This window comes from Eptatretus burgeri, chromosome 8, assembly GCF_056783735.1.
Source record: "Eptatretus burgeri isolate ZD-2024b chromosome 8, Ebu_testis_v1, whole genome shotgun sequence".
NCBI lineage: Eukaryota > Metazoa > Chordata > Myxini > Myxiniformes > Myxinidae > Eptatretus > Eptatretus burgeri.
The window spans coordinates 13736774-13749026 of NC_140968.1; the positions used below are offsets into that span (position 1 = coordinate 13736774).

The 12253-nt window shown below is 45.0% G+C and overlaps 1 protein-coding gene and 1 long non-coding RNA gene across 10 annotated transcripts in view; one reads left to right on the forward strand and one right to left on the reverse strand.

The window, feature by feature from the left end:
* The window catches only part of LOC147021144 (uncharacterized), a 34912-nt gene extending 28081 nt beyond the window's left edge, over positions 1-6831 (forward strand). The window contains exon 2 of the long non-coding RNA XR_015060719.1: positions 6603-6831. This is a non-coding gene — a long non-coding RNA (uncharacterized LOC147021144). The remainder of the gene's footprint in view (positions 1-6602) is intronic.
* Positions 1-12253, reverse strand: part of ABAT (4-aminobutyrate aminotransferase) — a 104176-nt gene that overhangs the window by 67133 nt on the left and 24790 nt on the right. For 5 of the 9 annotated variants that reach the window (XR_015060718.1, XM_085890952.1, XM_085890953.1 and 2 more), the window contains exons 2-5: positions 7882-7946; positions 3488-3594; positions 2569-2598; positions 2160-2277 (exon numbers count right to left, since the gene is read on the reverse strand). Coding sequence is in view for 7 of the 9 variants with exons in the window: in XM_085890952.1 (XP_085747078.1) it covers positions 2160-2277; positions 2569-2598; positions 3488-3594; positions 7882-7924 (298 nt within the window). In the remaining 2 variants the exon portion in view is untranslated. Of the gene's footprint in view, positions 1-2159; positions 2278-2568; positions 2599-3487; positions 3595-7881; positions 7947-12253 lie in introns of those variants that run through there. The other 4 variants (XM_085890956.1, XM_085890954.1, XM_085890958.1 and 1 more) reach the window with 3 other exon arrangements.

A 12253-nucleotide genomic window follows, 5' to 3' on the forward strand; every position in this document is an offset into this window, starting at 1 on the left:
ATATATATATATATATATATATATATATATATATATATATATATATATATATATATATATATATATATATATTGTTGCGGATTCGCGCCCGCCGGCGTGCGAGCGGCCACGTAACTCGAATCGCGGCACGTCGCCCACCGGACGGACAATCCCGTCGTGACCCTCTCGGACTAACGCCGGGAACTAGTCACGGGTGGACCTTTCGGCCTCACCACGATCGTGCCAACCGGCCCCCCGCGTGGGATAGGGTTGCTCGCCAAATTCGACCTACCTAAGTACCCACACGGAGGGTAGACCGGGCGATCGCACCTCGCCGCAGGTCGACTTCGGACACGGGCCACTTTAAGCGACCCGTTCCGTACTATCGGGATAACCGAGCGGTGTTATCGTCGGCCTCGACGGTTCGATTAATTATCGGGCGTTTTAGCCCACGACCAACCCTTTACGTGAAGTAAGATGGAGATTCAATAAAGGAAAAGACGAAGCGAAACGGGAAAACAGTTCAACATGAAGCACATTTATCTCGCGATGAGCGGAAAGCACACATATACAATTACACCAAAAGCAAATGTAAAAGAAGAAGAAACACAATAATACACAAAAAGCAAATGCAACAATGCAGATCTAACTGACTACCGAGCACACGGCAACACTTATACAGTTTTACTTCACAGACGGCGCCGACAACACATACACTCAACGCAAAAGAAAAGGACCACCCTCAAGGATGAGGGGGGGTAGGCGGGCCTGGGGCCGAGACCGCGTCGGGCCTACCCGTCTGATGATGAGCCGCAAAATGGCGGTGGCGCCCCGACTCCGCGGGCCTCGCTGGGACTGCCTGGTATGGGGTGGGAACGGGGCCCCCTTCTCGCACTATCTCAGCGCGGGGGGAAACAGGAGGGGGTTGTTGATGCTCGGGGGAAGGAGGATATCTCCCTGTCTCGGGTCCCGCGACGAGCGTCTCCACCACGACCTTGGTCGCGTTGCTGGCCTCTCCCCTCCGCAGCTCCCCGACTCTGACACGAGCACCCCCTCGACCGCCTTCGCCGCCGCCACCTCTCCACAGCTCCGTCCAACCGCCTTCTCCGACTCCTCTCTTGACTCGTCCCAGCTCTTCACTCACTCCGAACTCAACTTGACTCGTCCCAACTCTTCACTGACTCTCAACTCTTAACTGCCTTGACTGACGAACGCAGCCCCTTATATGCCCCGTGGCCTCGCTCCTTCACCTTCGACCCTTTACCTCCGACCCTTCACCTCTAACTGGCTCCCCATTGGACCGAGGAAAAGTGGGCGTGAATGCTTTTTGATCCATGAATTTGCATATAGCGATATTACTCCAACGCACCTGGAGGCGGGGCCAAATCGCCCCACGCTCGCCGATAGGACGGAACAGAAGTGGGCGTGAGTCGTTTTTGATCCGTTTTCTTCGGAAAGGCTGTGCCTCTTTTGCACCCCTGCTCGGTGCGTGCCCTGCACGAGTCCAGTATCGGTGCCCACAAGCGGCGTGGGAATGACGGTGATGCGATGGTTGCGAGGGCGAGTTGTGACGGTAAAGGTCGTGGCTGTTGTTGTGAAGCGGCATTGCGGTTGGTGGTTGTTGTGTGATGGCTGTTGAGACGTGGTTGGTGGTGGTAGTAATGGCGGCTGGTCCAAAATAAAGATAGTAAAAGAAAAACGGCTATCTAAAAGGGTCGCAGCCTGCATGAATGACATTTATTCCCTCTAAACAACGGGTTTGGGCCTAACTACACATATACTTACAGAGATATCTCACCTAAGGGACCTGAATGGTGGTTTGCGAATTTCGTCAACCACAACAATATATATATATATATATATATATATATATATATATATATATATATATATATATATATATATATATATATTGCATGCAGCACATTCAGGTACCTCAATGCATTTTTCTTCGAGTTGTAAAGAAATTAGTAGACAATGGATTAATCAACACACTCTTTATGGGATTTGAACCTGGTTTCCCAATTTTGTGTTGAAATGGGAAGAACAAACCAGCCATTTGCATTGTGTGTTCCTTGTCTGACACCACGTCCTGACCCAAACAGCATATTCGGAATTGCCCCCCATATAGTGAACGATGGACTACAGGCCATAGCTGCATGGCACATTGTGTATGGTACCCAATGGTATTGAGGAGATCTGTGTCAGGAGATCCATCATGCGGTTTCCATCAGCATCGACCAGGTAGTTACCGCGACTTGCAGAGAAGTCACAGAAGAACTTAACAGCATCTGCATGCTTTGGGAATGGTAGGAAACAAGTGGGAGAATACTATTTTCAGGGCAGAGTTGTTGCCACACAAACTCAGGCTAAAATCAATCTGCAGGTTTTTTATAGGCATCTTATATTTAGAATAAACGTTTGCCACCCACAATGCTAAATTTACAATGTATTATTATGATGCCATTGAAGAGTGTTCCATTGCAAATGTTTTCTGTTCTAAAGGCATTCACACATTAAAATGGATTTCTTTCTGGGAGTAAATAAAGTGAAAATAAATACACGACCAAGCTATAACTGTAAGCTCACCTGTATGGCATTAAATTCTCTCTTTAATGCCTGCAAAATAAAACAGTTAATGGAAGATTATGAAACAACGGTGAATAAACTTTTTTCTTCTTCTTCTTCTCTAGTATCTGACCAACCCCTAATACGGGAAATTGGTCTTTTAACTAGTAGTAGCAGTAGCATGAATATTAGTAGTTGTCATACTTCTCTAGCATGGTGAACAAATGAGTAGCCATTGGAAAAAATAAAAATAAAAAGATGATGTTCAAATTTACAAGTCCAGATTGGCAAGCCATTGGGTAACTGAGAGTCACTTCATACAAGTCCGAAATGCCACCAGCATACAATTAAAGTGGGCATCAATTTATAATTTGGTTCAAAGCCAGTGACTGGTGTCCGCAAGATGAAAACCTCCACATGGTGCTCCTATTCGATGTTATCAACACAACAAATACAGCATAGTCAAAAGGCTCTCAGACATCTCAGACTCAATGTGATTAGTGGTGGGAAATCTGTCAAGAAACGTGACTTGGGACAGCATCGAAGAACTTCCGGACAAGCTATACGCACGTATCAAATTAACATGGAAGGTCTGTCACATGATAAGTGTGACTAGCTTTCAAGTTTCAAAAGCAATACAACCGATTTAAAAATACCACAGGTGAAAGACCATGCCACTAAACACATGAAGTGATCAACTCTCCTGGTGTCTGTTTGTTAAAAATTGCAACTTGCATCATTTGCGGTTCCTTTTAAGCAGACCCATTCACAGGTAGAGAACACAAAAAGGTTATATGACTTGATGCATACCAATGTTGAAACTCTGTAACAGGATATATTACTGCAAAAATTTTAAAAACACTCCAACAGCAGTGTACAACAAGACAAAATCTGGATCGATGGTAGTGCATTTTTCCACTTCTCCGTTTGGATCGCTGACCTGTGATTTGGGTCCTGGAACAGTGGTTTTCATCAGTGGCCTGTCGTAATCCTGGAATTTTGCTTGTGGTGTAGAGGTGGATGCAGCAGCACTGTATCTCCAAGCTACTACAAATTGGACAACAAAACAAAATATTATCTGTATGACTGTACAAGGTTAGAAGATCTGGGCATCATGTTGCAGACGCAAAAATGTCGTATTGGCAGTGGAGAAACTGATTGGGCCACTTGAGCCTCTACCCGTTTTCTGTACTACTGTATATGTACACAGTCAAAGTGTGGCTCAGACAGTCCTCTGCAACTACAGTATCACCAATGTGCACGTTACATTCATGAAAACCAAGCCAAATTGATCAATAAACCCCATTCGTCACTCCAAATGTGTACACCATCATTCATTAGAGGGCATCTATTAATCAAGGACATACTTGGGATGGAGAGGAAATAAATTAGGAAAACTAGATGGTATTCAAAGAATACATACCCTATGCAGTTGTAGCTGCATTTTTCTCTTACATTTTAGCAAAATGGGTTTTAGAGTGATAAAACAAATAATAAATTGATAATAATTAAAACTTGGTATTAAAATAAATATATTGTTGCGGTTCTCGGAACTGCATGCATACAACAGATAGGTGTCCCAAGACGGTTATTCCATTATTATACATGAAGATAGTCCCCTTCCTTTTGTCTAGCGGGACAACAAGGGAGTGCGTTGCGATGATCTAATAGCTAGGGTTGCCTCAATAATTTTCTCCTTCATTTCATCCCCACTCTTCTTCTTTTCTGATTATTCCTGAGGTAAATCAGCCAAGTGCACCATCGCTGTAAGGTGGGGCCTTGTGGAGGCCAGCGCGTGCGGCGCCATGGTGGGGAAACTGCAGCGCTGAGTCATGTGGTGTGCTAGTTGGTGCTGGACTATTGACTCGAGCTTCCGATGGTCTGGGAAGAATTGCCGATTGCATTAGAAAGGCATGCAAGTAAATACCTCTTAAGAGGCTGTACGAATGGCGTTTTTCACGGCACGGGAAACACGGCCAGCACGACGCCCACGCTGCACGAGACGCGTACGGAGGCCAATAAAGCCGACTCCATGCCATGTTGGGTAGGATACGAGTGTGTGGGGAGAAGCGGCTTGTTCTTTGTTTAACCTCAATACCCAACACATATTGGTGTTCGCCCCACGCACACACTAGTGGAGTCGTGTGAACGCGAGCGATGGCCACGTGCATAATGGCGGAACCGCACGCACTGTATGGAATGTGCTCGAAAGCAGACACGTATGCCGCTCGTGAAACGTGCATAGATTCATCCATGGCGATGTACCTTCGGTCCTCGCTGGCAGCGGTGGATTCTCCACGGATGGTGAACGTCTTCTCGTCTCTGCGGCCAGCGAGGCTGCGATCGAGCCAGGGAATGTACAGTGAGGGACACGTTGGCGCGCACGGAACAAGCGCGTTGATCGACGCTGGTCGAACGCCCGAGCGGGCATGCGGGACCCTCGACCGGTCACCCGGGGGTTTTTGCGGGATGATTCGCGTGCTAATTTCGGTGTGGGTGATTCATGTCGTCTCATGGGTTCGGAGCGCAATATTGCCGCTGTTTGGGATGGCCTTGCCGGAAACGAAGTGAGGCGGTTTCCGGCCCAAGCTGGCAGGCCACGTGAGGGGTCAGGGCCAATCGGAGCCTATTCGGGTGATGACGTTTGGATTCGGCATGGCCCCTCCCCCCGAGCTGTGGGCCCTATAAAGGTCGGGGCAGTCCCTCTTGCCCGGTCGGTCTGCGTTTCCTGCTCCTCGTCTCCGCCCATGCCTCGCCTCATCGACACCGCCACGACCCGCCTCCTGCTCCTCGACTCCGCCCCTTCTCCACTCAAGCTCCTCCTTCACGAACAGTCTTCACATGTGCGGCTTGGGCCAGAGACAACACACCCACTGTCAGGTACCGCACCCCAGAGCATACATCCCCCCCCCAAAAAAAAACGTATTGTGCTATCGGGCGCACAGGTTCTGAGATCATAGCCTCAACTCCCCCCCCCCTCCCTGGTTGCAAAACTCCCTCTTCATTGGGTTTTCTGTGTCTGTGTGTGTGTGTGTGCGTGTGTGTGTGCTGGCACCTGTCTGCTTAAGTGAGACTGCAGAAGATTGTTATAATTATTGTTATTGTTTTCATGTTAAGTCTGCTCTGTGTCCCCTTTTGTAAGTTGCCTATTTATTGTCACACCACGCTTCTTTCTATCTCTGCACAACACACCCCAATAAATCTTCACTGTGCCACATATCTTTCCTCGCCTGCTTGTAAATAAATTATTATTAGGAATGTTCCCTGCTCGTTTTTGTCTTTTCTTCCATTGATCCAGCATGGTCTGAATCCTACTTTAGCCGGGACTTTATTCCCAACGATCCGTTCCTTTTAGCCGGTGCGTCCTTGGCAGTGTCGCTCGGCTGCATCCGATCCGGTAAAGTAATCCGGTCTGGGAGAGTGATCCGATTCGGAAAAGGCGTACCGAGGGCGTGTTCCCCAGTAATTAAACCACATGATTAATTAGGTAACCCAATTAACCTATAGACGGGAGGACCCAAGGTCACGCGGTTGAGTTATTGGCATCCACGGTCGGTTAAGCGATCCGCCGCGTCACGGAATTATCTGTGTGCGACGGCCGACAATTCCGGGGAGTCTGGTGGGAACAGACATAGCTTCCCCCACCTAGTGGTCTTCTCACCCGACCCCCCGGCCTGCAACAATATTAAACCTGAAATAAAATGTACTCAATGTATCTATTTAAAATAACATAATCATATCTTTCCAGTAAGCCATTTCTTATTATTTAAATATATATTATAAAGGAATTTTTATCAAAGGCATCAACAAGTTGGAATGTAGATTTTGGAAAATGTCCAGAAGTATTCACCAAGTCCTAATCGCCTCAAGATAATATATCTTCCCAGTCTGGGAGAAGCAGACCGACTTTTAAAACCTGTATACGATAGAAACTTATCTTTAATGTCCATAAGAGTTGATGTTTGACGTCATTCTAGCATTCTGTGCGTTTTTGATGCCAGGAAAGACCATTAACATGTCTGGATTTGAAATATATGTTACAACCATTCAACCAGGTCAGGCTGGGGCTGTCTGAAGGCTGAAGATAAGCTTCACCAGGAGGATGTGAAGACCTGACAAAGTTGGTGCCAGCGTCTGAAGAAAATAAAATACTATGTCTCACTGAACACTTTTAGAACTTCGGATTCTCAATGTATTTGAGTGATCTGGAACGAGTCTTGTATGTCCAGTATCTCCTATGCACATATTAAAGTGTTTGTATGTTGAATAAATGTTCGAATTGTACAGAGGGTTCAGAGATTTCTTTGACACAGTCTTGAGAAGGACTTGGTGCGAGTCAACTCTTTCGTTTTTTAAGGTTTTTTTTGTTTTGTTTTTTCCTTTGATCCAATATGGCTACCAGACCACATGATTGATGATGTCATCTTTATCAAACCATATTTCCCATGGGTAGTTGATCAATTAGTTTAATTTTGCATTGATCGGTTAAGCGGTTTCTCCTACAAAGATTTTCAAAGATTTTCCCTTATATCCAATATGGCTGCCAGGCCATGTGACATGATGATCATATTTTATGAAATGTCGACCTTTGGCCTATTTTGCCTTGAAAGAATGACCGCGAGATCACATGGTCATATAACATGTGGTAAAGTTTTAATTTCCTCCACTGAATGGTTTTCAACGTTTAACAAAATGCAGAGACGTACGACATACCTCATACGCCGATCGCTTAACCCTGCTTTTCGCTTCGTGAGCGCAGGGTAATGAGAATCGAGAAAAGGCATTGATTAGGGACAATACGAGTGGTAAAGGAAGGTAGGGGAGTATGCAAGGAGTGAGGGGAGAAAGGAAAAGTGCTTGGGAGATGGGATAAGAGGGACTGTGTGAAGCATCCAGGATTTAACGGAGGGGCTGGAAGGGTCGGGGCTCAATAAATATTCTGCGATTTATATATGTATTAAATCGTTGACCCTTAAGTCCTAAAGATTGCGACACAACAATGTTTTTGTTGCAAGTGAGCAAATCACTGTGGGATGTGTTCACATGCCTTGTAGGGAAAATGTCATGGAAAGTCTAAACAATTAAAACAATATTCCTAACTTTCACGTTTTGTAAAATTTAAAATCTGCTGCAAAATAAGAAAATTTTGTTTTCTAATGGTGATAAATATAGAAGGTTGAAGTTTAACAACACCAAATAAAGTTTCAAAACATTATCCTGAGTGAGCGATCACAGAATGTACAGTAAGTTACAAGTTGGTTGTTAATCCCTCCATAAGTATAACCTTCCTGGTACAACAACACTTGTAGACAAGGCAATGCATGTTGGACCTACCAGGCTGCTGCAGCAGATTCCGAGAAAGAGCCCGTAAAGCCATGGCAGCAGTTAAGAGCAAGGGGCTGAGATGTGGGAAATGGTGGGGACAAATTAAGACAACACCAAATATAAGATTTAATAGCACTGATAAATAGACTTGTGCACAGGCACACACACAAAGCCTATACTGGCTACTGAGGCTATGAAGTTAATCATCGGGGACTTTAATCAATGTGAGTTCCCATCGAGTGCTGCCTTTTTGGCTGCTGGTTACATCATTGGTTAGGGGCACGGCTCTGCCGCTGTTGCAGTGCCCCTATTACCAGTACACTGGTGCTCATTTCACCGACCTCGGAAGGATGGCAGGCTGAGTCAACCCCCTGGTGTTAATTCAGTGGTAACGGGGCTCAAACTCAGGACTCTAGGATCCCAAACCACCACCCGAACCACGAAGCCAACACCAGGCTTAATGTGAGTTCTCACACACTCACACACACACACACACACACACACAATTATCAATATGTGAATGGGCTTTGCCGACATGAAGGGGGGGGGGATGCAAATGATGTGAATGCATCCAGATCCAGACAATAAGGTCTGAGTTTTAAAAAAAAGATATTCAGATTGTTTTATGGGGGAGGGGGGGAGGGGGGGAGTTACTTTTAGAGAAGGTGATTTGTTGAAAATGAAAAGATTATAAAAGGAAACTGGAACGCCACTAGTCGTACAGGCATTTTATGAAAAATCTGTGGTCATCCTTAAATTATCTCTGCTGTTTTATACTTCTGAATATGTCCTCCATCACATATAAAAAGTCTTAAGGATCCTAGAAGGGGAAACCTGAGAAGAAAAAAAAAATCAAAAAAATCAAAAAAAATCACTGGAATATGGCAGGACTCGTGACGGTAAAATATAATACCAAATTCCACACATAATACTGAGAAACTACACAATACTGAGAGCTTTCAGAATACAACAAAGAGTCTGCGGAGAACTTGACCGAACATATAAATGTTATATTATGCAAGCGAAGCATATATCTGCATAGAAGATGCAGATAGATGAGAAGATGAGTAGCCGTCATATTGCCAGCATCTTCCCACCATGGGTAACAATGTCATCATCTTTGTCTTCACCAAATGCCAGCTGGTGTACACTCAACATTGTGCTTCTTGCATGTGCACCTCAAGCTGCTGCAGTCGGTCTGGCAGTTACACCTGATGACCCGCAACAGCTCCTTGGGAGCAGGAGCAGGAGCTAGGTCTGTCTGGAGAGGGACAAGCCCTGCGTCACTCTCCCACCATCCCCGCTCCTTTGGAAGGAGTCCATCCCCAGATACTTCCACTCTTGAACCTGAAAGTACACACGGAGTCTGTGGCACTTTGTATATGGCGAGTTTTGTGATTGAATGCGAGACGCGCTGGAAGTCACCATCTCACAGAACCGCTCGTGCCACAGAGAGTCTAGCTCTTCACTGGGTTTTCCATTGCAGAGGATCACCAAGGCTTTCTCTCCTGCAGCTACATCACCACCGGTAGAAGCTGACTGTGCATTAAAACACCTTGGCTTGTTCACAGAAGTGACTGCTCATTTTGAATTTATTGAGGGAACCTCTTTTGCCAATTCCGTAGAGGCGACATATTGCGTCACATCCAAGGATAGCATCGAGGAAGAGGATGTGTTTGCATATATATGGACCAAGCTCGTCCAGATGCGAAGGTTCTTTGTGTTCTTTTCTTAGACTCTGGGTGAAAGAACGGGTCATGAGTCTCTAAGTACGACACATGGTAGGATAGTACGACGAGGAGGAGGTCTGTGTCATCGCTGGCCAGTACACTGTTAGTGACAAACATACTGATTTCAGGACTTTCCCCTCACAGGATTTCTTAAGACTTCAATGTCATCACCTTCCTTGGTATGATGCAAGTGAAAGCGCTTTTGTTGCAATTAGTTCAAGGTCATGGTACATCATGCCTGTACTATTGGTGGAGCGCATATTCCTCTGCCAGGCTGAACAGTTGATGTTGTGTATCCCACCGATAGGCCGGATCCGCATCCAGACCTTAACCAAAATTTAATTGGCTGCTTCTCATCACCAACCCGACTCATTCACCAAGTTTTGTCATAACTTGTCGACAACTTTTTGAGATATCGTGCTGTATATAGTTTTTGGCTCCATCTCTCAATGGTGAAAAAAAATCTCACATCCGGATCCTCATCAAAATCTAATCAGGTTGTCCTTATCACACACCCAACATGTCTTCCAAATTTTGTCCGGATCCGTCCATGAAACTTTTTGAGATATCCTGCTCACAGCCGTCAAACAAACAAAAAGACAGACAAACAGGAGTGAAAACAACCTCCATCCACCTTCAGTGGCAGAGGTAACTGGAAAGTTCATAGAACACCTTACCTCACACAATGTTGAGAAAAAAGGGTCTTTTCAACAACTCTTGCTTTGTTCATGAACTTTGAAAAACAGACGCAATGGCAACCATACACAGCCGACAGGTCAAATTGACCAATTCAGAGGTGAACCTTCTGCCAACTCCACCCTCGGAGTGAGCGGAAAGTTTGATTGGTCGAGACCGGTGGCATAAAATTTTGCCCAAGTACTGCTCAGCTGAAGGTATTTGTAAGTAAAAAATATGGCAATTTGTGTTCTATAGTGTTCAAGTATATAATTCAACGAAATTAAATAAATTTTCAATGAATAAAATTAAAAAGGTTTATTCTGACGTTTACCACCGTTGATGCATCCTCTTTTACACTACCTTATTTAACACGTATGCCTGGTGTTGGCTTAATGGTAAGGGTGGTGGGCTTGGGATCATAGGATCCTGAGTTCAAATCCCACTTGGCTGTTGAATTAATACCAGGTGAGGTTGATTCTGCCTGTTATCCTTCTGAGGTCAGCAAAATGAGGGCCAGCTTGCTGGTATCCTGTGTCGGAGCGGCGACCCGTCCAGGATTGTGCCCAATAGCCAAGGAGACTGCTTAGGCAGCACCATCGCTCTGCACAGAGTATGGTCCTGATGGATGGATGGATTTAACATGTGCCTGTTGGTTGTGTCCTTCATGACATCCCTAAAAACAGTAATTTCCCTGGTTGGAATGATTTTAAATTTTGTTTTATTGCCAGACAGATAGACACAAATGCTTTTCCACACTATGCGCACGCACACTTGGGATGAGACGCTGTACAATTTGCCAAATTCAGAGGGAAAAGTACTGCTAAACTTCTGGGTTGTGTTCCAATTCATGTTCCACAGTGTTCAAATACAAAAATAGATTGTAATTAAAGTTGTTCATCGATCATGTTGTTACGGATCCGGGGTTCTAGTTTCGTCACGAGGGGAAGCATATGAGTTCCTCCCTAGCACCCGGTCCTGAGGCCACCGAGCACGGATAACTCGATTTTTCATACACTCCTTCAGTAGTCAATTGACTCTCAACTAGTTCCAAAGTTGTGGAAGTCTTCTGCTCTTGTACCTGTACCTAAAATACTCAAACCAGCTAACTTTAATGGCAACAGACCAGTAGGATTAAACTGCAATACCCATTAAAGGTCCCATGAAACCCAAAACTTTCTGGTTATTTATATATTAACTTGACCTTCCTAGTGAAGAAATCACTCATGTTTTTTTTTTTTATATCAAAAATGGGATAATTAGACCAATATTTCGAACATTTAGGGTGCTTTCACAACTTGCTATGTCCTGCCCCTTAAAAAAGTTGACTTCAGCGAACCGCAGTGTTGACGTCACATACAGAAACTCGCACAGAGTGGATTGACTCGAGATCTCTAGAGTCTAGACTAGTCTGATAAATACGTCGTCCGTCCGACTAGTCCGATAAATCTGACGTGCTATAGCTTTCTTTTATTATTCTTTTTTCTTCATTGCTTTCTACTGGCGCTACATGACGACAGTAGGAATAAAATAAATAAAAATGCAACAGAACGTAAGATTTATCGGACTACTCTAGACAATTGTGTCACAAGGTGTGTTCTGCACACAAGTTTTCATCGTATCCGGACAGCGAGATTGCTTCGTTTTATGCGCGGAGAGATACGGCCGATGACATGGGCTGGCCTTGCTTGCGATTCATTCGCCGCGGAGAAACATGTCCGCTGCGCTGGTCACGTCACGAAAATATTTCTGATATCGAGCAGTATGCAAGTCAAATTTACATTATTGAATTACGAATAGGATTTTGTCTAACCAGTTGTTATTGCCAAGTCTTCCTTCGATGTCCTCCCAATCATTATGAACTCCGGGAATTTCATCACCAGTTTCCTCTGCTTGTCCTGCTTCGGGTTCGAACTGGTAAGGCCGTACTTCATTTAAAGCTGCCTGAACTTCACCTCCCGCAACTACGTTATCCG